The sequence below is a fragment of the Calidris pugnax genome, unplaced genomic scaffold (genome assembly GCF_001431845.1).
Source record: "Calidris pugnax isolate Ruff unplaced genomic scaffold, ASM143184v1 scaffold440, whole genome shotgun sequence".
In the NCBI taxonomy this organism is placed as follows: Eukaryota; Metazoa; Chordata; class Aves; order Charadriiformes; family Scolopacidae; genus Calidris; species Calidris pugnax.
Window position 1 is genome coordinate 54,057 of NW_015091165.1, and position 27,130 is coordinate 81,186.

The window sequence follows — 27,130 nt, forward strand, 5'->3', positions numbered from 1 at the left end:
TCCTGCCCGGTGTGCTCAGAGCAGAAGTTCTGATCAACGGAGACCATCCGAGAGGAAAGAAACTTGCGCCTCTGCCCTCTGATCCAGAGGATGAGGGGACCCTGGACTCCTTCCCAGAGCCAGATCCCTGTGGATACAAAAGGAGCAATAACAAGAGCAAGGACGAGGCGGACCGGCTGACACTCCAGAGGGCTGTGCCGCCATCCAGTGTGACCTGGACAGGCTGGCGAGGTGGGGAGAGAACGTCATGAGGTTCAACAAGGGCAAGTGTAGGGTCCTGCACCTGGGGAGGAACCCCCCCAGGCACCAATACAGGTTAGGGGTGGACCTGCTGGAAAGCACTTCTGAGGAGAAGGATCTGGGGGTCCTGGTAGATAGTAAACTCTCCATGAACCAGCAATGTGCCTTTGTGGCCAAGAGGGCCAATGGGATCCTGAACTGTGCAGGGAAGAGTGTGGCCAGGAGGTGGAAGGAGGTCATTCTGCCCCTCTGCTCTGCACTGGGGAGGCCACAACTGGAATCCTGCCTCCAGTTCTGGGCTCCCCAGTTCAAGAGAGACAGGGAACTGCTGGAGAGAGTCCAGTGTAGGGCAACAGAGATGATGGAGGGATTGGAGCATCTCCCTGATGAGGAAAGGCTGAGGAAGCTGGGGCTCTTTAGCCTGGAGAAGAGAAGGCTGAGGGGAGACCTTATTCATGCTGACAAGTGTCTAAAGGGTGGGTTGAAGGAGGATGGAGCGGGACTCTTTTCAGTGGTTCCCAGTGACAGGACGAGGGGCAACGGGCACAAGCTGGACCATGGGAAGTTCCACTCCAATCTGAGGAAGAACTTCTTTGGGGTGAGGATGGCAGAGCCCTGGAAGAGGCTGCCCAGGGAGGGTGTCCCCTTCTCTGGAGATCTTCAAGCCCCGCCTGGATGCAGTCCTGAGTAATGTAATATGGCAGGAGAGTTGGACTAGATGATCTTTAGAAGGTCCCTTCCAACTCCAACAATTCCATGAAGGTGGTTCTTCAGAAAGCCCTATTCTGAATTCCCAGAGCACTGGATGGACAGGGAGGGAAGAGACAGGTTTGCAAGTGTTTTTGAGATGAGCTGCGAGTTAAATCGGGTGGCTGACAGGAACGAGGAGCAATAACCGTTCTCCTTGCTGAGTGGGACGGAGTTTGCCCAGATGCCTGAGGAGGACTATGAAAGTCATGAACGCTGTAAAGCCCCACTGCAAACACTGAAACCGACACCAGCAGGGCACGGCTAAGGCCGTGGGAGGGTTTGGTGGGGAGGGGACTCAGTACGGCCCCAGCTCCAACCCAAATAAGGACCAAGCTGCTCCAACAAGCAGCTTCTGTGTGGATTTCTCAGGGGACTTTATCATGGACATCTCAGGGGACCTTATCCCGGTGCAGGAAAGAGGGCTACTAAATACTGAGTGGATCACTCCAGGCACAGGGAAGAGGCAGTCCAGCCAAATCCTACAGTCAAAATATGCAATGTTCCCAGGAAGGACAAAACCACCCAAACTGCCCTTCACCCACGTGCCACTGAGGTGGTGAGGTGCAACAGGGCCCTGCAGGTGAAGCAACGTTCTAAGCAGATGAGGAATGTGAGGGCAGCTGAGGAAGGTACGAAATGCTCCATCCTGAGCCTTTGTGGTTGTTCAGTCCACACACGGCAAAACAAAACAAACCAATAGAGTCAAACAACACCTTGTGGAATAAAACAGAGCTGAGCCTTTGAAGGGAGAGAGGCTGGCACATGAATGAGTGAAGAGACACTATTTCACAGGTGTCTGACCAGACAAGGAAGGGCAAAGAGATGCAGGTAAACAACTCTGAGACCAACTTTGCGGTTTTGTCAGTTGGCCGAGTCAACACGAACACGAGAGAAAGACTCAAGGAGGATGATCCTTTTCCTTTATTCCTGGGAAATGACGTTAGCGTCACGGGATTTAAGGACAGGCACAAGCCGAATGACTGAAGGATGAACTCACTGGCTTCTTCCAAACTCAAGGAGCGACTCAATGGTGAATAGCAGCTCTACATAAAACTCCAGCCGTGGAGTTCTGTGTTCCAGAGCTGTGCCAGGAGACACAAAACTTCTTAAATGAGCACTAGGAGATGAGCCATAGCCCTGTCCCCTCTCTTGCACAGGGCACGAGAACATGCCCAGGGCTCCTCAAGAGTAACTCCTTTTATTTTGGTATGTGAACTGTGGCAGCTGGAGAAGTTGTAGGACTTCAGTAGGACTTTTGATGTTATGGCTTTTAAGATTTCCTGGGCTATTTAGTCATACACTGCCTCACGTGGTCCTAAACCCCTGGAAAACGCCACACAAAAGATTCAGCAAAGGGAAGTCTACAAGGCCTGCAGCAATCCAAATGAAGACATTCTTCACACACCTCACTATGTTAGGAGAGATGAAACTAATCTAACGACAAAAATAGCCTAAACCTCTCATTTGCTGATGGTCTCCAGTTAAAATAGGCTGCAAGCTCTGCAGGGCTGGGACTGTCCCGTTTGCTTTCACAGCGGTTGGCATGCCAGGGGGCATCTCAGTGCACCAAAGCTTGCCAAAATTAAACCTGAATTAAACTAATTACTGCACAATTATTTAGCGGCGACTAAAAAAAAACAGATGTTACCATTGAGAAGGAAATAAGCCGTAGCCTGAGCAGCCCAGCTCCTGGAAAGCACCAGGGACATCAGTGTCACAAGCTTTGCAAAACCCAGCACTGGTGACCATCTGCCTGCAGAAACGAATGGGCTTTCCGACCGGCCAAAGTGGCAACCCTTGCTCCAAGCACTTAAACCGTAAAACTGCTGGCTTGTGAGATTTCATCCTCTTACCTGACATCATTACCTCCATGGGCAAAGGATCCAAAGCAGGCCGTTAAGATCTGGAGGAAGTGGAAGAGCAGGTGGACCTGAGAGGTGTCCTTCTCTTCCTTATCCTCTTCCACGGGATCAACTGGGGGCCGGTTAGGATCCGCCAGTTCCGAGCCCAACTTCATTTCCACCCCCCCTTCCTCCGCCTCGATCTCCGCCTCGGCCACGGCGTTGCAATAGCTGGAGTAGCTGTCGTAGCGAACCCGCTTCTTGGAGTAGGAGACCGTGTCGCCCACCAGCTTCTCACTGTCCTCTGGAGTGGACGTATCCGCTGCCTTAAAGGAGGAATGCACGGGCATGCCACAGATGGCAGCTGTGTAGCACGTGTAACTGTTGTTGCGCCGTAAGAGTTTGTAGTTGTTTTCTTGGGCGGGCCTCTCGTCTGTGGCCCGCTCCAGGTGGATTTTGTGGAGCAAGTCCTTGTACAGACCCGAGTCCTTGTGCACAGTGTGATAAACGTGGCCGTCGCTCCTCATCTGGCCGTCGAAGCTGAAGGTGCCGTTGGAAACGGGTGACTTCACCGAGGTGTGCGTCATCGAAAACGCCCTTCCTAAAAAAGGCAGAGATTTTGAGTTTTTATTTCCACAAAATGTAATACAGGAGTCCCCCATCCCCAGCTCCCGCTTTGGAGGATGATAGAATGGCAGCAATGTGAGAGTACAAGAAAAAGAAGATAAATTTGCAATATATGCAGGGAATAAGCCAAGACTCAATTCACTGCAAAATAAACTCTCTCATCTTCTGAGGGACAAGAGCTTTGTTCCAGCACTGGGTCTCCCCCAGACATGCTGCATGACCTGTAGGATCGGCTATTTGAAGGCAACACTTGAAGGTTAAATCCTCAGATTCGTTGAAAAAATAATTTCTAGAAAATTCCTTTCTTGTAAAATAAACTCTACTCTTTCTGAGGTTTTGCCTTATATTGAACAATAAGGATTTCAGGAAAGGTGGTTTCCTGTAATTTCACACTGAATATGAGAGGTCACGTTTCAAAAGTACCTATGTTTAAGGGACATTTGTATAACTTTTTAAAATAATAGTAAAACAAAACAAAAAAAAAAAACAAAAACAAAACCAGAAAGCAAAAAAAAAAGTTAATGATCTGCAGAAATATTTCTTCAGCTATTCCAACATTTTGTGTATCTTATTTCTATGAACATGATGATAGTGATTCCCACTGTACACATTTAACATTAGCGAATGTGTAGGACACGTGACACAGCTAAGGTGGTATTTCTGAAGAAAATATCTTTTTGGTTTCCTGACTTTCCGGATTTCCGCTGTGCAATATCCAGAATTGGTGGTAGCTATTTTTAATCTGGAAGCACATGCTCAAAGGGCTCCACGTCACGGCTTATTTGATTTTGTAAGAAGCGGTTGAATATATTAGGCATTTATTAACCAAATTGCAGGGCTGTGTAGATGTTAGCAAAGTGATAGCAAAGTCAGCAGACAGCTAAGTGTGTGCGTGTGGGGTGTGATCCCACCACACAGGAGAATAAAAAGAGCTTTATTCACACAAGCCTATTTCTTATAAATATACGTTCAGAAAACAACGCGTGAGATTTTTCTAGTGGACACGTTCCAAAGGGTCATACATTTGTCAACGAAAGCCCAAAATCTTTTCATCTCCTGTGGTAGTATGCTAATCATCTTTATGCTGAATTTAACCTTCATACATCAGCAATTTGTGTTCTCTGTATTTTTCCACTGCTTAAAAGGACAGAAACACCATTAAGGATACAAAGTAAAGCAAAAATGAAAGCCATTTTCCTATTCAGCTGTTTGTAAAATTGAACTACAGCCAAAAAGACAAATGCAATTGTTTTTAAGTCCTCTCTAGAAAATGTCACTTGTAAATGAGCATCTTTCCCAACAAGGGAAAGGGATTAGAGCTGGAAATCCCAAATAGTAACTTTACCATTTCAAACAGAGACCGACTTGCAGTTAAGAAACCCTATAGAAACAGGGAGGAGATAAACTGTCTGTCTTGTCTTAATTTCTTACCATAGGGTACACGTGGATGGTTTCCATTTGCAATAGTATCTGATGCCCCAGCAGCTTCTGTTACTGAGCCAGTAAGGGGAATCGTGCTCTCGTCGGATGCTTTGGCACCGGGAAGCTCTTTAAAGACTGGTGTTTCTTCATCTTGAATTTTATCAAGGCTTTCATCTGATATCCTTGACAGTGCAGCATCTTTCTTTAACCGGCCTAAGGAAAAAAAAAAACAGTACTGTAATTTTAAACCCAACCTATGCATCTCGCTGATTGTGTTTCTACTCTTTGCATCAATGGCAGAGATCAATGTGGATACAATAACCTGGCTCCGTTTCAGACACATTCTTTATTGATTTCTAACACCTACCTTTACTAAATTCAGCTGAGAAATTTCTAGAGCACTTTTATTTCTTCCTACAAAATTGGCCGAAGTAGGTAACTAAAGTAAAACACCGGGCTGCTTGTTTATTAATGAAATCTGAAACTTTTCTCTGAATTTTAAACACTGCATTTTTTTTGAGAGTAGCAAAGCAGAGAAGCAAAACATTGTAAAGCTAAAAGCTGGGATCAGCCCAACTTACTGTAAAGTTAAAGAAGTCACTTAAAGATAATCAGTCTGCCAGATTTTTCCTCTTTAACAGTTACTTAATAAAATGTGAAATGGATTATATTCCAGGCTTTATTTTCCTGTTTCTGCTAGACTCTAGAAGAAGAGAGGGCTGCAATTACCTGCCTAACAAGGTTTTGAATTTCTACCACCACAGGCTTTTAAGAGCAGGTTGCACAAATCCATGAGGAACAGTCAAAGCACATCCTGCCTGTGGCTGGGGACTTGACTAGGTGACCTCTCAAGGGCACTTCCAGCACTGAAATGCAATTTTTCCATGATTTTACATCACTCTCATTTCACCAAGCAACTACTTACTTTCTATTTTTCTCTTCATCCAAGGGCACACAAAAATCCAGACCAGGACGGCAAATACTAAGGACACGCCGATTGATATTAGAGCAATTGCCCACATTGGCAGCACCAGTCCCAGTACTGTGAAGACAAAGAAATAAAACCCAACTGTACCGCAAAAGAACATGACTTAATTATCTAAGGCAGTGGGAGAAGAGTCCGTTGCAGAAAACCCAGTGTTCACAATATATTCAAAACCAACATGAACGAGACGATTATTTTTAATATACATATCAGTTAGTGTAGTGTTTAAAGATCTAGTTGGCATGTTATCACTTCCAGGCTTAGCCTTCCAATTCTCTATAACCCCACCGTGACCTTATTTCTAAAGAAGTCAGGGGTAAAACCCCCACATCAGGGCTGCTAAAAGAAGTTTGCAGTGATTTTACACACTAATGCGTGTTAAAGCACGTTGCCCACCAGGGTAAGTATTTACCTGACCTTTGCTCTGGGCAATAAAGCCTGATGCTTAGCTTAATCTGAGCCATTATCTGCTTATGATAATAGCTTAAATGTAGCACTTGCGAGGTTTCAGTCCTGCAATGAGCAATCCTGTCAATAACTCATGCTCCTGTACGTATGGTATCCCCCCAACAGAGCTCCTTGCACTTGTTCAATTAAATCATCAGAGCCTTAATGAAGAAAGAGCTTGGGACTCTGATCTTTCAAACCTATAGATGCACGCCTGTTTTGAAATCTGCGTGATTAATTCATCCTTGGGAGTAAATGTTGCCAGGACAGAGGCCCTAGAGAGTAAATATATATTTCCTGAGTATCAAAAACGGAGTCCCACCTTTTTACTCCCACACTTTAGGGACCGCTAAGCTGAAACAGAAGGGACATTAAGATTCTTATTTCACTTATTTTCCTTAATGAGTCACTGCAGAGTGCCTGACCTACTTCTGCAGTGCAACTAATGAGGAAATGTTGGTTATACAGCTGATTTACTGTGAAACATCTTGGATATGTAGCCAATCAGACTGAAGAAAAAGGGATAGTTGAGTTATGTTACCCTCAAATTGGGAACTTCTCAAGCTTTTTGTTAATTTCAGTAATGCTATGTTATGAAGTAGAGTCTATGGACTGCATCTATCTAGTACATCTAGTGCGTCAGATTTTAGAGAAAACAAATTTCTACTCAAAAAGGTCATTTTCTAAGCCTGCTTTCTTAACTCAGGGGCATGTTCAGGAGCTCTCTTCAGTTGCCTGTTCCTTCTTGGCTCTGGGGCCATAATCTAATCTAAAGATAACATTTAACGACCAGAGTCTTCAACAAAGCAGTCGGGAGCACTGAACATCTTTTTTTTATGAACTCTTTTGCTGCAAGTGCGTGTTTAAATGCACACTGCTTAGATAAAGTGAAATATAAACTTACAGATACAAATATATAAGCATAAAAATGTGTGAATATAAACATACGAACACAAATATAAAAATATAACTGCAAGTTCAAATATAAACACAAATATAAACAAACACAAACATATACATGCACATACAATACACAACTACACATAAATATAAATAAAATCCTGAAAGTGACATGTATCATTTTTTTTAACTGAGTTACAATGAGAACAGAGCACCCAAGAAAGAAGATGCACTCAACGCAGGAAAAGGCTCAGGGCTTCTTATCATCGGAGAGAAATGAAGAAGTAAATTTAATTAATAGGCTCCGTGCCTGCCAGAGCAGTGACTCTGCTGGTTTCAATGGAGCTATAGCCTCAGACTGAGTGTTAACAGCTTGCTCTTACTGTCCACCCTGAACCTTCTCTCCTTGATGCAAATACCTGGAAACACTTTGAGAGCTCAACACGTGCTCAGATTTACGAAGCCAAAGCTGGCAGCTCAGTATTTCCCCTTCCTCTAAAAAGGGATCCTTCTTGTAGCTGTGGTCCTCCCCACTGACCGGAGCGATCAGGAGGGAGGCACAAAAACACACGCACAAACAGGAGCCTGTGGGGAGGTGTATGATTTCCTCTTGCCCACGTTGACTCCTGATGGAGGAGATGACCGTGATAGTGTCAACAGCCACCTGACAGCAGGCTGGCAGAGCATCCTTACACGCTGTTGGTGGGAAGCCTCCCTCCCATCCCACCCGCTGCCGACGACCAACTCACCTGGTGCCCCCGTGTACATGATGGAAAACACATTAATAGCTATGGTAGCAGCATAGAAGACTGGAAGTGCACGGAGACCGTTGGGCACAGGGTCTTCCTGCAGAGAAATTGGGGGGAAAAAAGGAAACATTAGTTGGATTTTCCACTAGATTCACATCAGCATGAACCATCGTGATGATAGGATTGTTTAGTTTGAGGAAGAGGAGGCTGAGGGGAGACCTCATCACTCTCTACAATTACTTGAAAGGATATTGTAGAGAGGTTGGTGCTTCTCACAGGTAATTAGTGATAGAACGAGAGGGAATGGCTTCAAGCTCCAACAGGGTAGGTTTAGACTGGACATGAGGAAACAATTCTTCACAGAAGGAGTGGTCAGACACTGGAATAGGCTGCCCGGGGAGGTGGTGGAGTCACCATCCCTGGATGTGTTTAAGAGCCGTTTAGATGTGGTGTTGGGGGATATGGTGTAGGGGAGAACTTTGTAGAGTGGGGTTGATGGTTGGACTCGATGATCCCAAGGGTCTCTTCCAACCTGAATGATTCTATGATTCTATGAAAACACGTGCTCCCAAGTCAGCGCCAGGCAGGTGGAGCTTCTGGGTGGACAGTGTGGAAAGTGTGTAACACCCGAATCCACAACGCTGGTCCCAGCAAGCACCAGCATTCTGGGGAAGCTTGACACCATTAATGGGAAGCAGGGAGACAGGCTGTGCTTTCAGGTTGGCTGCAGACCTGCTGGGTGACCTGGGGGCAGGTGTCTTTCTGTCAGTGTTTTGTTACCTGTCTTGTCTCCGGAGGTGAGGAGTCCCTTCCACTCAGCACAACTGAATGCATGCACACAAAACAAGTCACCACCTGCTTATGCCAGAAGCTCTACAGATCTTACTACTTGGTGAATGGCAGCCAGAAGACCATTTCCTCACCATGAACTTCTGCCTCTTGAATGCGTAAGCATGTGGCTTTTATACCAGAGTTCATGTGATTTTGATGACTAATTTCTTAAGTTGTTAGATTTTAAATGCAATAGAGGAACTTTTCCTCATCCTTTATGCAACTTGAGCAATTTTAAATTCAAAGCTGAGTCTGATCAAATTTATCATCTGCTTTTATCGCTGACATTTATTTACATCAGAAATAAAGAATGATGAAGCTGAGGTTACAGGTGGTGTTATTTATAGCAAAAGAATTAATCCCTCATCTATTTAAGTTCCCTGTATAACTGCTAATATAGTGTTCCTTATTTTAGGTCATTGTCATGCGCTGCACTCCCCCATTTTAGCAAGTTGAATGGTGTGAGAGAAATGGAAAGAGCAGATAAAAGCGTTCCTAGTTTCCAGTTCATGGTGGGTGGGCAGGCAAATTGTCTTCTGCACTGGAGATATACGGACTGATGCTACCTCAGAGCTGCCACTTTTGACTGAGGCCACTAAAACCCATCAATTCAGGTTTCCTGATAATCTAGGAAATATGCAAATACCCATCTTCTAATGTCTAATGCGCTAGAAAACCAAAGCTTAAAATTTCACAACTATGAAATACCAATTAGAGTATCTCCAAGGGAGGACTGATCTCTTTGAATAAGAGTCAGAACAGCTACCATGAGGCTAAGTCAATGCCAACAAATTTCTACTAATACAGAAGCAATCTCAATGTACCATCCCTTAATACTGTATATGCTGTTTGATTAATTATCACATAGCACCTTCTAAGCCTCAAATACTTATCAAATTATTTACCCTGAGCTTTCAGAACTAAGAGCAAGTACAGTTCCAACTGCCATAAAAAAAATAAAAATGACTTGTCTCCTGTCCAAAAAGCAAGACACAAACTTTCAACTCTGGAAACGCAAGAACTCAAATGGGAGGCTAGAACGCAGCCTTCATACCAAACACTCGCTATAAATAGTGAAAATTCTTTACCTTGTTTAAAATGAAGAATCTAATCAGCACAAAGAGGACTCCAGACATCAAGCCAGATAACAGGGGGGATATAAACCAAGAGGCAACTGTGTTGAAGAAAAGAAAGAACGAAACATGAGACAAGCAGTATTCTTGCATAATAGTTAAGTAAGTAGTGAATGAGCAATAAATTTAAAGCAGTTCTTGTATGACTGGAATGATTGTCCTGTATGTTTACTTACAACCGGCGCAACTCATGAAAGTCAAAGTAATGCTGGGCACAATTAGAAACATCAGCCAAAGCATTTCCTGGTAACTTTGCAAGTCAGCAATCACATTCATCAGGAAAGTTTCATGTAGTTTGATGCAGAGTGGACCAAGAAAGCCCTGTAGCTTCCCTAATCACCATGACCATGAACGTTGCAAGCAAGTGGGAAGAAACTGCATCTAGCAGGACACCGTGCTACTCGCAGGGTAAAAGTCTCCATTTCCAAAATGCCATAGAAGCATCAACTGCAATGAATAACGCATGTACATTTTTTGCAGGCCAGATTTCCAAGTGTCCAGGACTGATTTAACTGAAGTAGGTGGCAAAACTCCCACTGATTTCAATAAAACCAGATTAGGGCAGCGCTCTGGAAATCTCATCCAGAGTGATTTATTGTTTGTGGCATGGTAAACAGATTCATTCTGCTGTCATTGCAAACTCGCTTCTAACTTCTGACAGAGTTTAAAAAAAACACACAGCGCTCCAACTTCTCCTGAAGCTCCATTTTATTTCCCTGCCTTCAGCATCAAACCCTTTTAATACAGGGTTTAGGCTGCTACTCAGGTTACAAGGCTTCCAAAACAATACTGAAAACTCCTTCGCATCCCTGCTTGGCTGTGCTGATCTTGGCAGTGGGTGGCTGCGAGTTAAACATGTGCTGTGTGCCCAGCTTTCGCCTCCCTGAAGCTGGTGGGTAGAGAAACATGAGTGTGGGCATTCACATGATGGCTAGCGTTGTTTGAGAGCAAGAACGAGGTGGTACGAGGTGCCACAAAAAGAATTAGAAGAGGAGGAATGTCACCTTGAAGCGTGTCTCTGAGGGACAACGTCTCCTCAGCTTACCACTGAAGAAGTGCAACTTGTGTCTTACGCCTTTCTCCACTGGAGACACAGTGCAGCCCTTAATCACAGAATCACACGGGGTTGGAAGGGCTCTCTGGAGATCATCTAGTCCACCCCCCTGCCAAAGCAGGTCCCCCCAGAGTAGGTCCCACAGGAACATCTCCAGGCGGGTTTGGAATGTCTCCAGAGAAGGAGACTCCACCATCTCCCTGGGCAGCCTCTGCCAGGGCTCTGCCACCCTCACAGCAAAGAAGTTCCTCCTCATGGTTGGGTAAAACTTCTTCTATTCAAGTTTGTGCCCATTTCCTCTTGTCCTGCCCCTGGGCACCACTGAAAAAAGACCAGCTCCATCCTCTTGACACCCTCCCTTTAAGGATTTCTAAGCATCAGTCAGATCCCCCCTCAGCCTTCTCTTCTCCAGCCTAAAAAGACCCAAGTCCCTCAGCCTTTCCTCATCAGAGAGATGCTCCAGGCCCCTCATCATCTTTGTAGACTCTGCTGTCTCCTCTCCAGCAGTTCCCTGTCCTTCTGGAACTGGGGAGCCCAGAACTGGTCCCAGTGCTCCAGATGGGGCCTCCCCAGGGCAGAGCAGAGGGGCAGGATGACCTCCCTCCACCTGCTGCTCACCCTCTTCCTGATGCCCCCCAGGATGCCATTGGCCTTCTTGGCCACAAGGGCCCATTGCTGGCTCATGGGCATCCTGTTGTCCACCAGGACTTTCTCCTCAGAGCTGCTCTCCAGCAGGTCACCCCCAACCTGTCCTGGTGCAGGGGGTTATTCCTCCCTACAAAGCAGATTTTTTGGGAATTTTTTTGCAGGCAGTGCACACTCTTTTCACACATCAAAGGAAACAGCACTTACCAATCTTGACAAGCTGCATCCACTGGACTCCCTGGGTGCCAATTGCCACCAGCGAAAATCCAATCGTAGCACCTACGATGCAATGGGTCCCCGATATCGGGAGTTTCAAGAATGATGCAATTAGCTGCCAAACAGCAGAACCTAGAAAAGAACGCAACCGGATGGTAAAAACAACAGCAGTAACAATAACATTATGCAGAAAATTCTTCAGCTTGTACCCACATTCTTTTACAAGCTCTGCCTACACCCCACATGCACGACAGAGATCTCCTAAAGAGAGCTTTGTTCCTCTTCTGTCTCTAAAAGCAGACATTAAGGCAGTTCAGTAGCAGCTTTGAACGCTGAATCTTACTTATGGATCTTTTATTACTAATAGCTCTTCATACTGCACAACGGTTCTGCTTTTTCTTTTTTTTTTTCCTTTTGAAGGCTTTCAGTATTTACAGCCCGTCTGAGTCAATACACATACTGCTGCCAGTCTGCATCAAGCTTAGAAAACCTCATTCTTGAGAGATGGACCTGAAAGCCTCCAAATGTGAGGAGGCATCCACCGTTTCGCTAAAGAACCACCCATGCTCCTAAATTTAGATGCCAGCAGAGAAAGGCTCAAATTGAAGGGGTAGGGAGTTTTATGCCTCAGAGTCCTCCGTAGGAAAAATGGACTGAGAAGGGAATAAATACTCCCTGACTGCCTTTATTTGCAGGGCTGGAAAAATTCAGAACTGCAAAAAAAGGTTCTACAGCATAAGGAAATAAGATCCCCTAACTAAAGGATAGTGGCTAATGGTCTATAAAGTAAATGCAATGCCTTTTACGGCCCAAGGCGGCCGTAAGGCCCAAGGCCCTCAAGGCCGTAAGGGCCCAAGGCCCTCAAGGCCGTAAGGGCCCAAGGCCCAAGACGGCCCAAGGAAGGGAAGAGTGCAGGTTAAAAAATAATAAAAATAATTTTAAAAAAGGTAAAAAAAAGTCCCCAAGCACCAGAAAGGATGCCTTGTATTTGTTTTAAGTCTGAACTTTCAGTAGTTAGGTCAGACCACAGTAGGCCACCAGGCCCTTGAGCATGAAGCTTCATGCTCTGACTCATCTGCATGTTGCAAGGACCCAGGTTCCCTGCTCCCCTTGCAGTGGCGCCAACCTCAGGACACCAAAATCATTTTGGCAGTGGCTCAAGGTTTCTGTGGATCTCACCTAATATTGGAGAATTCTTAGGAAGATGTCTTCTTCACCTGAAGACTTCATAGCCTTAAGGCTAAATCTTCAGGTTAAGAGGCCCCAATAGTTGCAATCAAACTGTCCTAAGAGATGCTGCATTTTCTGGCTCATGCCACCTCTCTTAACAGATCTCCAGAGGACATTGGTGATCAAGCAAGGTCGCTGAACATACACTGTTACTCAAAGTGCCAGCCTCCATCCTCAATTCCAGCAGGAGAGGATGGTTTGAACGTCTTGAAATGGAGCCATCTACAAATGGTGATTTGCTGGCATCCTATGTGGCTACGTTTGGAAGTCAACCAATTTGTAAAACTGATCTCTCCTGGGGTGCTATCCCAAAACAACTGGACCTCTCCTACTGCTATTGGAAATGCTGGATCAAACAAGGAACACCTGCTCTTTTAGTTTCTGGCATCTCTTCCCATGTTCTAAAATAAAAATAAATACACTTTGAAACCTTTGACATGAACTTAGAGACCAGCAAGTGGAAGTGAGGTGAAAGAGGAAACAGAATGTAACATCTGTAAAGAGCCAAGTAAACAGATAAGTCAGCCACAGATACGTCATTACAAAATAGTGTAAAACACAGGAAAAAAAGGCAACCAAGCTGCAGCTGCACTGCAAAGGTGTAGCGAGAGGTGGGTTTTTTGTTGGGGGGGAACTGTTTCTTATTTAATCAACTTCATCATGAAAATAAACAGGAGAGCAAGAGGAAAATGATGGAGGACTGACGGATGCTCTGAGAAGGACAAGGTGTGGTCTAAAGAAGTTTAAAGAAGCACATTAAGGAGCAGAAGAAAACACAAATCAAGCCAGAGCAGGACTTTCCTCTGGGGCCTGCAATGTCTTAACTACCTACATCAAAGCTTTAACTCCTCTTTAACATAAAATGTGTGTTCCCAATTTCTATGCTTGCAAAACTAATCTAGGAAGCAGAAGGCTCACTAGGCCTGTCACAGAGTCCCAAATTCACAGAATCACAGACTGGTTAGAGTTGGAAGGGACCTTAGAGATCATCAAGTTCCAACCCCCCTGCCCTGGGCAGGGACACCTCCCACCACACCAGGTTGCTCAAAGCCCCATCCAACCTGGTCTTGAACCCCTCCAGGATGGGGCAGCCACAGCTTCTCTGGGCAACCTGTTCCAGTGCTTCACCACCCTCACAGGAAAGAATTTCTTCCTAGTATTTAACCTAAATCTATCCTCTTTCAGTTTAAAACCATTACCCCTTATCCTGAAAAAAAGTCCCTCCCTATCTTTCCTATCAGCTCCCTTCAGATATTGGAAGGCTGCCATGAGGGCTCCCCAGAGCCTGCTCTTCTCCAGGCTGAACAACCCCAACTCTCTCAGCCTGTCCTCATAGCAGAGGTGATCCAGCCCTTAGATCATTTTCATGGCCTTCCTCTGGACCCGTTCCAACAGGTCCATGTCCTTCTTATGTTGAGGGCCCCAGAGCTGGATGCAGTACTCCAGGTGGAGTCTCACCAGTAGACAATCATCTCTCTCGACTTTCTGGCCACACTTCTTTTGATGCAGTCCCAGGATGGGGTTGCCTTTCTGGGCTGGGAGCACGCACTGCTCATGTTGAGCTTCTCATCAGCCAGTTTAGATTCTTCACGCCTGCAGACACTGTGGCCACCCACCCTTTCCTCCTGGTTGCCATCTCCTAAAGAGAGAGGGTTGGCTGCAAACCACCCTGACCAAGAGTCACCTGCGCTGGCGTTTGGGTCAGGGTGCACTCCATGCTCCACTGCTGGTGAAGGCACCGTGTCCATTCTCCTGAGGGTCCAGTGCTGTGTGCCAGCCGTGAGCCCCCGTGGAGCACCGTGCCACCTGCAAGACTGGGTTAGTACTTTGCTTTGCTAATCCTGGTTGGGATGTCCTCTCTCTCGGTGGCATCTTCTAGGTTGCACCAGCTGCTGACTTGAGGTCCCACCAGGACCACTAGAACAACACTCGGGCAATTCCTGACAATAACCTGACAATTAGTTAACGCTTGGGAAGTCCTACAATTCACCCCTAAGAGCAACAGTCCCTAACTTCCTAACAAACAACATCTTAATACCCTACAAATTATTACAAAATTTTTTAACATTTTAATCCCACTGCTCCCTGATGCTTTCTCTCTTAGGAGAGAAAGTCGCCCCGAAAAGTCACCATCTGCTGTTTGCTGCAAGCATCAAAGGATCTTCCAGCAACATCTGGAAAGAGAATACAGAGATACAGTGACTTTTGGTCTCTCCCAGACTGTTGACTCATTTAAGCCTCATCGAAATTCAGAAGCTAAGTCCATTTGCAAAAACACGATCATGAGGCACGAGAGAACAGGGGAAGGAAAGGCAGAGCGAAAACAGAAAGAGGAGAAGAAAACATCTGGGAGGGCTCCAAGAAAACACAGGAAAAAAAAATAATATCACACATCCAGAGAAAAGCTGGAAATGGATTTGAGAGACAAAAAAAAAAAGAAAAAGAAATCTGCAGTTTGTGATTAATTCTGAGATTTAAAACGTGGAATTTCTTCTTAATGTCCTTACTGGAGGAAGGGAATGCAACTGGTCATGAAGTTCACAGAGGCTTATGTAAATGTGCATGCAAATAAGTTGTTTTCTTTGAGCTTCTGACCGGTTGCCTCCACGGGGGGTATCTGAGACTTAAAACTTTGCCCGGCCAGGATCAGGATGCCTTAAATAGATGCAGAAAAATGAAAAGGACCCTTCCCTTCCATGAGGACCGTGATCATCAAGAATGTGAAGGTCAGAAGCTGCAGGTCACTTAGATTTCGGGCAGCACAGGCTGATCCCAGGCACACGCCCGTGGGAAATGATAAAGCTATCTCCGGAAGCAGAAGGCTAAATGATGCAAGTGGAAGTGGTGCTATCAAGCCACCCTACAGCTTGAGGGAAAGACCAGAAACCTGCGGCTGACCTTGCAAGATATCGGCAAAGAGGAACTGATGGGGGTGCCCCAAGAACATTTGATGTGGTTTAAGTTGGCAGCCTCACAGAAGGACGGTTTGGGGAAGCAGCTGTGGTCCCAGCAGTGACTTCTCGCTGGTCAACCCTTCTTCCCCTTGGGCAGGCAAAGGTGGCCAACCCTCAGGAGGCTCAGGAGCACCAAAAGCCCAAGGGAATCACCTCCCTTGCTCTAAGCACACAAAGCATCTCGGACAAGTCCAAAAAACCAGCACTCAACGTCCATCTTGAGCCATTAAAATTAAGAAAAAAAAGCAAAAATTTTTCTGCTTCCCCAAAGAAATGGGAAAATAACTGCACGTGGAAGACCTCTGCACCCATTCACCTATCTCATGGGCAAGTTCTGCCTGAAAACCGTGGGGAGGTTAGAGGGGGTAGGTGGAAATAACATTTAGGTTAAGTTTAAGGAGGTTTTGGGAAGAAAATCTTGGAGTGGAGGATCCCTTTCAGCCGGAGGACACCGCGACACTGGTTTCAATCCCATGGCCACCGACCTGCCAGGCTCGAAGAAGCGGTGGTGCCACGGGTGGGCTTGGCCCCCTGCCTGGGCTGCCTCTCCCATGGTGAAAGGGTTTCCTTCCTGCCGTCCTCCTGCTCTTTGAAAGCAGGTTTGCCATTGATTCCTGAGGGAGCCCTCCAAAAGCCCGCAGCAAAGCCTCTTGCATATAAACAAAGAGTAAATACCGCGGCTTAATGTTACTTACCTCGGAATATGCTATTTGTTCTAAACGGAGATTAATTTAACTGCAAGCGAACAGCACGCGGAGCAGACTCTAAGGTAGGCTGCACTGCCGTCGTTTCGAGTCAGAAAAATTTTAAAAAAGACCTTAAATGTGTGGTGTGACCATCTATCTTTACTGCTCCTTTTAATTTTGCCCTGGACAAGGGTGAAGCGTGTGATTAACTGCACTCACAATCAGTTTAAGCACACACGTTTGGATTTTCCGTAATTTTTTTAAAATGATTTAGGTAATTCCTTCTCCTGTGCATTCATTGCAAACTGCCGTTTCTGTAGGGTCTCCTGTACAGTCACAAATGCTGTGCTTACAAGTTTTCCATCTACCATCATAAAAATCTCCAAAAGAATTTTTTTAATACCCTAGGAATATGATTCATTATGGTTTTGTTTTTTTTTTTAATTCTATTAGTTAAATGACTGAACCATTTTAAAAATGTAAATGATCAGAAGCATTTAAAAAACACAGGAGAGATTGAAAATGGAATCCAGGCCCCTGCACTCACACAAAACCAGGTGTGCGAATCCAGGAGATGCAAAGATGTAATAAGCAACAAATCACACCAAACAGGATGGCAAATACACGTTTGGAATAGGAAATTATTACTTACCGACCATTGCACTCACTTCTCCTGCCATCAGCAGCGGGACGGTGTTGTTGTAGAGGTTAACATCAATGATACCTTTCCGAATCGTCTCTCCTACTTTTGCTCCCAGTAATACTGAGCCAGTGGTTTCAAAAACTGAAGCCAAAATGCAAGCCTGGCGTAAAGTAACGACGCCAGAGCCCACAGCCGTGCCGAAAGAATTTGCAACATCATTTGCACCAACCGAAAAGGCTAAAATAAAAGCTATGATAAAACCCACAATGACCATCCACAGGTACTCATCCATCGCCATCTTTCCCCAAACCGTAGATGAGCTTCCCCTTTGCAAATAGTTAATAGTCAAGGCTGGAGGGCACCGTAACGGATTTGGAAAGCAGATTTCTTGTAAACAATGAGTTCTCTCTGGAAAGTGCTGGGTAGTGTTAGAATGTGAAGAAACTGCTAACTGCTGATTTTCAAACTACTATAAATACTGTTCATTTGGCTGCCGTCGGTCAGCAGTGAAACACATTCCATATTTTGCTCCCAAACTGGTACAACTGCGACGTTCTGTCCTGCAACAGAAGAAAAAAAAAAAAGGGGGGGGAAAAAAAAAAATTAAAAAAAAATTAAAAAAAGGAATACCCAGCAGAGCCCATAACAATGCGTGGTTTCAGAAGTAAACAGATGATTTAAATCCACTAATGGGGTCCTACCTCAGCATGTGACTGTTCTAATCATAAAGCAATTCAGAAAAGGTTAAAATTAGGTCACCTCCAAAGCAATATGTTTCTTGCAATATCACTGACCGAGAAAAGCTTTTGAGCAACTTGAAAGGATTTAGAAAGGTTGGGGGTTTTGCTTGTTTTGAATTTCCCAAGCGGTGCCATGAGCCCTCCTTCTAGGAGGAGGATCCCTCTTGGCTCTTTGCACCTAGTGAATATGAGACATATAGAATATATAGACCACACCATACAGCCTGATACCCAGCTGATGTATATAATCTATATCCACCAACCTCAGCAGAGCCCTCACATTTTATCTGCCAGAGCAAGGGATGCACTCCTTCGAAAAAGGATTTTATCTCTATGTCTGTCTGGGAAACACCACTGAAAATACCCTGAAGAGCATTAATATTCATCTATTGCTGTTATCACAGCTTCTCAGTTACTGCAACAGCACAATAATCATGATATTCCCACATATCCCTGCAGATCTAGGGAAGGCTATTAAAAAAGTTCTTGAGCTCTCTGCTCTTTCCTACAGATGGTTACCAATTACTAACAGGTTTATCATATTCAAACCATTGTTACAGATATCTTTTTAGCGTTTCTTTTGATGGTTCCAGTTTTATGATCGCCTTTTGAATGACATCCTAATTAGTTTTTAATTACTCTAATCTGAAAAAAAAGAAAGAGTGAGGTCTGGAAATGGAACCAAAAAGTGGACAGAGAAAAAGGGACTTCAAAAAATAAAACCTTCACCATCCAAAAGATGGTTGAGGAGATCGATGAGGCCCACCCTGATTGTCAAAAGCTAGAAGCAAATTAGCCCAAAGCACGTGCCTCTTCTGCTGGCTGCTTCTCTTCTGCTCGCAGCCACCATGAAGACATCCCATGCCACCATCTGCTTGCCTATCCATGCTGCTGGGCTCTAGAAAAGTGCCATTTTGGACATGGCAAGGGCTCCAATGAACGTTTAGCAGCAAATATCCATCAGCCAGCTCCACACATTTTAAGAAGCATTTCAAGAGACCCGGGGATATCAGATGAAAAGCCCCAAGCCCACCTCCTGCTCTCTATCAGTTTCCCTGCAGTTGCTTCAGTCTCATGCCCATGGGTTTCAAGACCATGCTAAATTTCTCTCGATGAACCCAATGCAACGTAGGTTCTGCAGTAGCAGGAAGGGTCTCTGAAACTTCTGAAATAATGGCAAAACTAAAAAAATAAAAGAGATTTAACATATTCCTAAGATGCTAGATCCTTGAGAAGAACCATCAGGAAAACACATCTATACAAAAGTGTTTCTCAGAAAACCCTGAGGTTGATGTCAAGGACTGATGCTTTCTCTAAAGATACATATTCATGAGGAAAAAAGTCCCTATTTCTTTCTCCAGGCTCCAAACTGGTTGAACATCTGTCATTCCAGTGTTTTCCAGACATGAAGCAGACATCAATCCTTGAATGCCTTACACTTTAAAATAACATCTCGGAAGGTCTTAGTGGCTAAAAACATTTGTATAAGGATTTTTACACTATGAGATAACATGTGAAAATGAAGCACCAGTGCATTTTTGATGTTTGAAGACGTGTTGCTGTTTATAATTCATGAGCACTCAGCCCATTGAGTGGAAAAGGATATGACAGAGCCAGAAAAGACTAACAATATTTACAATTAGAAGAAACAAGTAGACTTAGCACTTGTTTGCCTGTGAAGGAAGACAAAACTCCGTTAAATCCAATCATTAAAGAATTTCTACTATGTATATCAGATTTTTGCTAGGAGATGAGGTGCTGGACTAGGACTTCCTTGATCCTGGAGATTAATGATTAAATTCTTCACCTGGAATGGATTTACACGATACCTTTGCCAAGTTAGCCCCTGTGCCTCAGTTTCCTCTCCCAAAAATGGGAAAAGTTGACCGAGATCCGTGCATGCACACACAGACACTACGAGACCCGTTCCCTTCGGCGCCGCAAGACGATAGCACACCCTCATCCCCACCAGAGATCTGCCTTCTGTCCACTTACCAACCAATCTACCAATTTCCTGCGGTGACTCAATTTGTGGGATGAGGAAGAGAGCAAGGGGAATTGTGACATTCCCCCACCGCAAGGGAATTCATGGAACAACGTTTGCCAAATCTGGCTCCTCCAGCCACAGCAAGTTCCCGCAGCTTCCAAAATAAACCACCAAGTCACAAGGTTGCCTTTATTAGCTTCTCAGGGAGGAGGGGGAGAAGAACTCCAGAGGGTCCCAAAGAAACTAAGACTTCCAAACTCCCAAAACTCCTTGTGAAGGCCAAAAAGTCTCCCCAAGTTTGTCAGGAAGGCTGTTGGCAAAGGTCTCGGAGGGGCAGCTACACAATCTCCCTCCCTGTGAAACGGGATACACAGCCTCAGGAGAAAAGGATGTCTTCAAGTAAGAAGTCACTCCTCCTATCATTTTATGCAAGGTGATAGTTCGACGTGGAGCTTCCTCCAAAACTTTGGGAGGCTCAACTTGACCTCTCATTGCATTTGCACAAAGGGAGGGAGCATAGCGACAGCCAAGCCTCATCTTTAACGAGATGAAAACCAAAAAAGAAGAGGGAATAAACACACACGTTCCAAAAATTAACGTGCAGGCAGCATGTGAAAGGCTAGGTGTTACTACTTCCAACCTTAAATAACTGCAACAGATGCTAAACGTTTAAAGAAGAAACAGAAAGGGGGAAAAAAAAAAAAAAAAAAAAAAAGGCACAACTCTGCTGAGAAAGTTTTCAGAAATGCAAAATATCCTGCAAAGTAGGCCAGTGACTAAATACAGACTAAATCTTGTAGCATGCTTCTTTCTAGAGCCCAAAATACATCGGGCATGCTCAGACACGCTGAGCTATGCCCCTCATCACCTAATCTAACCCAAGAGCCTGTGGTATTTCATGTTGTTACTGGGACGAAAAAGAAACTGGAAAAAAATACTGCCATACAGTAGGGACTGGAAGCCACCAGCCCCTTTCTCTTCCTGCACTCATTTATATTTCATCGCATGCCAAATGCAATTCAACCTGACCTGCCCGACACTATGAAACCCTCCTGTTTACCTGTGGGAGATTAATCTCATTCCTCCGTTCTTGATGGGTTTATTTTCCAGAGTACAGGTCACCCATGAGGGGAAATATTCCGTGCTGCAAACTCACCCCCCTGGGCATCAACAGGGCAGAGGAACCATGTTAGCACCGGGGGGCTGCAGGACCTGAGGCTGGAGTCTGCATCTCTGGTGGCTGTTAGGGCAAAGGAGATGAACATTTCCACGTGTGGAAAAAAAAATCTCCATGCGTGGAGATGAAATTTCAAGTTGTAAGAAGTTAATTTGGCATCAAGGCAAGGTTTATCGCTAATGCAGTTCTCTTAGTAGAGTATCACACTTAGGAGGTCTGAGATGAAGCTTTTTAAGCGGACTTAGAAACTTACAGAACTCACCCCTCCAGTGAGAAAAGTCTGATTTTTGGAAATGCTAAGCACGTCCCTCTGCCTCACTGGCAGATGATCCAGACACCCCCCTCGGACTTCATTTTGTTGCTAGCTAAACATCTTCTTGTAAGTCTGTCAACACAAAGTGCTATTTTTTTCCCTAAGGGAGAGCTGGAAACAAAACTTAGGTAAGGAAGCACCTTGATTCATGCAGAATGACAAGTGAGTCCTCAGGAAAAAGTCAGGATCTCCTGATAACCAGGAGATCATTTTAGGACACATTTATATACAGACATTTACTAAGACAGCTCTTCTGGAAACTATTTGAAGTAGACTTCTGAGCCTAAGACAAGTTTTTAGGGAAAAAAATAATAGGAAATTTGAAACACAAAGTTATCAGTTGTTTTTTGTTTGGTTTTTTTTCCAAACGAATTGCTGCTAAAGAGAACGCAGAAACATCTAACAACAGGGCTGAACAGTTAAATGAAAGTTCAGGACCAAGTTCAAAGTCTCAGGAAGCCATCAGAGTGTGTTACCCACCAGCAACCCAACTGAGTGACATAAAGGAAACATAAAGGACATAAATGTCCTTTTACCTTCTCTTCCCAGAAAATAAGGGAAAAACCTATTGCAACTGTGAAACATTGAAAGGTATATAAATCATACCATGTGCAGCTTATATGCTATATAGATCATATGATATGCAGCTCTTCTGCCTTTAGAAGTTGCCCCGTTCTGCTGTTGGAAACTTCCTCCTACTCCGGAGGGGACAGACTCTGTAAAGCCCTGGTTTTAACTGTTTTGTCGTTGCCCAAGTACGAGCAAAAAATCAAGATAACTCTCACAAGCACTCTACTCTTCATTACGACATGACAGACGGGGGAGGACGACTTCTCTTCCCCTGCAGCCTTGAAAAACGCAGACATCTCAGGACAGACAGTGGCACTGAATTTGCACTGACAGGCAGGTTCACTTCTCATTACCAGCGTCTGAAAAGTCTGTCCCAAATGCTTCCCAGACGGCAGCTTCTAGGAGGTTATTCCATACCTCTCTAATTTCTGTTATCTTGTTCTTTTATATAAAACAAACCCGCCAAGCTTCCCACCTCTGTATATAAACTCATACCGGATACGGCGTTCACAGTCTATTGGTACTAAACACAGCACGGCATAGAAACCAAGCCTGATTTATAACCAAAACTGCTAACATTGTTCACATGGATAGTCCTTATCGTTTCCAGTTCCTCCTCAGGCCACAAGGCTTGCAAACTATCTCCTTGAAATTACTAATCCCATGCTCACGATACGAAAGGTGGTATTAATTCAAGTGGTTCAAGGCTAAAGAACATCCCTATATGGCTCTAAATTACATGCACAGGGCTTGTCACAAGGCCAAGCGTGATGCAAGTTTAGTGCTCCAGTACACAGAAAACACCCTCAACTCACTTTTTTAAAAAAAACATCCGTTATGGCATCCGCAGAAAGCGGGTTTTTGTATCCACCGGTTCCTATTTTAACACGTTCGCGGTGTGTTTAAGCCTACATTGAGTTATTGCTCGATATGGAAACCAGACTGAAGTTGATCACTTTCCAAGGACTCCCATCCAGTTTAACCCCTCCAAACTTCCAGGGGATGCTTCCTTTCCTTAGCCCCTACCAACCTCTGGGTCCCACCACCGAAAGGTCAAAAATGCACATTAAATATTTAGCAGGAGATCCTGTTGCTGAAAACATTGGCTGAAAAACACAGACAGCAGTCATGCTTAAACAGCAATTCTATGTATGTTTAAACAGCAATTCTACAAACAAGTAAGAGAGTAGCAACAAGTCCTTGCGCATTTCCTGATAAATATCTTTTTCTCTAATTAAAGGACAATTTGATCCTTCAGTACACTGAACAAAGTCTTTCTCACAAGCAAGTGGTTTTCATAATTCAACACTAGGGATTTTTAAGATCCATTCAGAGAAAACAAAGTGTTCGGGGTTATGGGAAAACGTTTTATAAAAAAGAAAACCGTGCAGGGAAATCTTTTAAAACTCACCCAGGGTTTAAAAGTTGTTTCAAAAGAAAAAGGAGCTAAGTTCTTCCAGCGACTTGCCCTCCTGATTGTAAATACAGGCTGAGGTCTAAAATAGACATCCTATCATTCAGCACAGTCACATCTGAACATGCAAACTTCCAGAAGGGTAGAAAGAGGGCTGTAACTTACACCAGGAGGTCCGGGGAGAAAATTCACTCCGGCACAGGAGAGCACACAAGACAAGACCGAAGAAGCATCAGTGCGAGTCCAGGCTCTTATTCAGTAGGTGAAAATCTGCCTCCTCTTAAGCAAAGAATTCTGCCGGGGGTGGGCACTGATAAAACACAACACTGCGTCACGACTGCACCAGCGAGACAAACCAATCCAATGAAGCTCATATTAAAAGCAACAAAACGGTCCTCTTTTTTTTTTTTTTTTTTTTCCCCCCCCCAACCATAGGCCCAAACGAGAAAGGAAACCTCATTTTTTTTGATGGCCAGCTGGGCATTTTGGTGAAATCAGGCAATCTCGGAGGAGCCTCGGGTCTCCTGTTGGCAAGCACGCCGAAATGCGTGCTTAATTCAAGCGCACGTGACGGTAGGGGTACCTCTTTTTTTTTTTTTTTTTTTCCCTCCTCCAACCATAGGCACAGACGAGAAAGGAAACCTCATTTTTTTTGATGGCCAGCTGGGCATTTTGGTGAAATCAGGCAATCTCGGAGGAGCCTCGGGTCTCCTGTTGGCAAGCACGCCGAAATGCGTGCTTAATTCAAGCGCACGTGACGGTAGGGGTACGTACACCCAATTTGGGAAAAGATGTTGCAGGCTTTTTACTTTCTCCATGTCAGCAGAGGTCTCACAGGCTACACAGACCGGGGAAAGTTAAAGATGTGCACGGGTTTTGGCTGGAACGCCGCCTAAGCAAGCAACTTGGCTTTCAACAGTTCAACCTAAATTACCCAATCCAAATTCCTTCGACCGCTTTCCTTCAAGTGGGAAAGATTTTCGCATGTATGTCAAGGCAAAAATAATGCCTGCCTAAAAAGCACTCGGCTGAGCTTTACATAAAATACTTGCTTTGATACTACAGAAAGCCATCAAGCCATTTTATTCAGCAAAAAGGAATGTAAATCCAAACTGCATTGTCACAGTTTAAAAATCTGACGGATGCAAATTTATTTGGACCTGTTTCCGGTTTATAAATAAATGATTTTTAAATTCAACTTTTAGGTTTTACTCCATTCTGAGTCACTTAAAGCCATTGCATCTTATTTCCAACATAATAAACTTCAATGGGTACATTTTCTGCATCCTGGACAGTGGAGAAAAATTGAATCATTGATTTAGATTTGTAAACACAGACTTGGAAACGTAATTCTTACCTCATCTATTTTTTTCAAGCCTGAATAAAGGATATTTCTTAACAAGGAGGCAAAAGTTTTCTAAATTGGGTGAACTCGGCCGCAGACAATATTCAAGGGTAATTTGGTAAATCTGAAAAGTGCTTTTCATTTCTTAAGAAAACTCACACGGATTAGTAAGCCTATATCATCTTCTGCAAAGAATTAGGGCAAAACTCCAGCTAGAAATCTGCAATGCAGAAATGACATTAAAAATCCCCAATAAAAAAAGAATTATAAGTATCAGGCCGTGATTCTTTTTAAAAAATGTTGACTCTTTATTTAAGGTCAAAGCCCAACTGCTATTAAGCTCACAATATTGCTGCTAACTTTGTGAAAATCTACATCTCTTAAGCCTGGTTGCAAAGTCTTCCCTTTTCCTTCTGCTATAGCTGGCACACAGGCTCCCTAGGTTTAGAAAAGTGAGAGAGGTTGATACTTTCCCATTGGTTTTCCCTTCTGTACCAAAATAACGTATTCTAACAAGAAGATATTAACCTTTTCCCGCAGATCTAAACAAATCTTAATACTTTTTTTGTGGTGGTGTTTTACAAGTAGTGTCAATCGATTCAAATGAGAGCGATCCTAATCATAAACATGCAGTCAGCCTGTATTTATAGGGCTGGAATCCAAGGTTTTAAGGAAGCGAACAAAAACACACAGAAACTTTCCTGCAGCACGTATTTAACTTTATAAAGTAAAAACAACAACAACAAAAAAAAGAATGCAAAATATTATTTCATGCTGTCTTTATAGCTGACAAGTTGTTGATGTCTGGCTTGGTAAAGCTCGAACCTCAACATAAGTAAGCACTTAAACCCATCCTAGTTCTCCTTAAAGGACCATTCACCCAGCCTAGAGGAACCACCACCAGCCTGCAGATGCAGGTAAGAAGACCATCGAAAGGACACGTTATTTGGGAGTTATCCACATAGATTTCAAAAGCCCAAAGTTGCCAGCCTGACCTGTGGGAATCATCTCGGATCCAGGAGAACAAGGGACTGGAACCATTTGAGTGCTGCTTCCCATGAGCCAGTCCGACCACAGCAGTGGTTTCTTGTTGACCTAAGCTTCAGAGCTTGGTCTACACACGAAGCAAAGGATATAATAAACAGCACAGAGAAAAGGAAATATCTTCAAAGGTTTGTTTTTTTTCTTTTCTGCTAAATCAGCATTGCGAACCTCAGGGACAGAAGAATTCAAGCCAAGATAGGTTGACCATTAGAAAGAGTTACAATTTCGGATACCACTAAAGAAGCAGGCAAAGGAAAATTTATACGACCACAAAATAAATGATGAGGATCGGCTTTTGGCAATGGCAGCACCAGTTTGGTTCCCATCAAATCAAATCAAATATTTGTAGAAATGATATATATTAAAATCTTGATCAGATACCATACTTTTTTAATTGTAATTTATTCTAGTAAATCCACAGTTGAGAGATCCCTGTTTGATTCAACAAACCCATGCTAGGCAGATTTATATTCTGGTTTAAACAATGTCATAGGACATGCAGATTTAAATAATTAATTTTAAACCCCCATTGTTTTGCATTTCCACATCAGCTATTTTCTGAAAGATGCCCAGGTTCTCATTTACCAGTAACCACTAGAACAACATTAATTTGCAACTTTCAGATCAAATGCAACTGGCCTTTTTGCCATTCACATGGGAAGGCTACATATTTAAGCAATTATACTTATTTTAAAATACGTACATTTTGAGTATAAAAAAAAATGGGCGATGATTATACTTTTCTGACATTAAAACCTGTAAGAATTGGAACCTGAATAACTGTAAACTGTGTTTGGTCAGAAATGGAAATACCATAAAAACATCTGAAAGCTGCAGAACGTTGCTCCAGTTACATGGTCCCAACTTAAATAAGGTTACTGACCAGCAACGGGAGCTTTTGGGCTTTCACACACCTGCTGGTCCTCAAAAATTGGGAGCCATAAGCAGCCAGAACCAGGGACTATTTGTTTCCCTTATCAGTATTTGTGCCCCTGGCCCTGCCTGGGAACCCTTATTTCCCCTCAATCTACAAACCAAAATAAAATTAATGAGGAGGAATGAAAATGGGTTGCAGAGGACTGCCCAGGCATCACACAGTATCTCAAAGAAATCCAGCTCTCGCAATACTCTTCTTTCTGGTTTTGAAGACCCCCGTGACCACCTACACCGTGGGGCACTTGAAGGAC

At 44.1% G+C, this 27,130-nt stretch overlaps 1 protein-coding gene across 2 annotated transcripts in view; it reads right to left on the minus strand.

Moving 5' to 3' along the window:
- Window positions 1-23,846, minus strand: part of SLC20A2 (solute carrier family 20 (phosphate transporter), member 2) — a 43,543-nt gene extending 19,697 nt beyond the window's left edge. For both annotated transcript variants that reach the window (XM_014959334.1, XM_014959333.1), the window contains exons 1-8: window positions 23,720-23,846; window positions 17,363-17,913; window positions 11,832-11,972; window positions 9,881-9,966; window positions 7,962-8,058; window positions 5,806-5,922; window positions 4,890-5,093; window positions 2,844-3,432 (exon numbers count right to left, since the gene is read on the minus strand). In XM_014959334.1, coding sequence (XP_014814820.1) covers window positions 2,844-3,432; window positions 4,890-5,093; window positions 5,806-5,922; window positions 7,962-8,058; window positions 9,881-9,966; window positions 11,832-11,972; window positions 17,363-17,651 — 1,523 coding nt within the window. In that variant the 5' untranslated portion in view covers window positions 17,652-17,913; window positions 23,720-23,846. The remainder of the gene's footprint in view (window positions 1-2,843; window positions 3,433-4,889; window positions 5,094-5,805; window positions 5,923-7,961; window positions 8,059-9,880; window positions 9,967-11,831; window positions 11,973-17,362; window positions 17,914-23,719) is intronic.
- Between the last annotated feature and the right edge of the window lie 3,284 nt (window positions 23,847-27,130).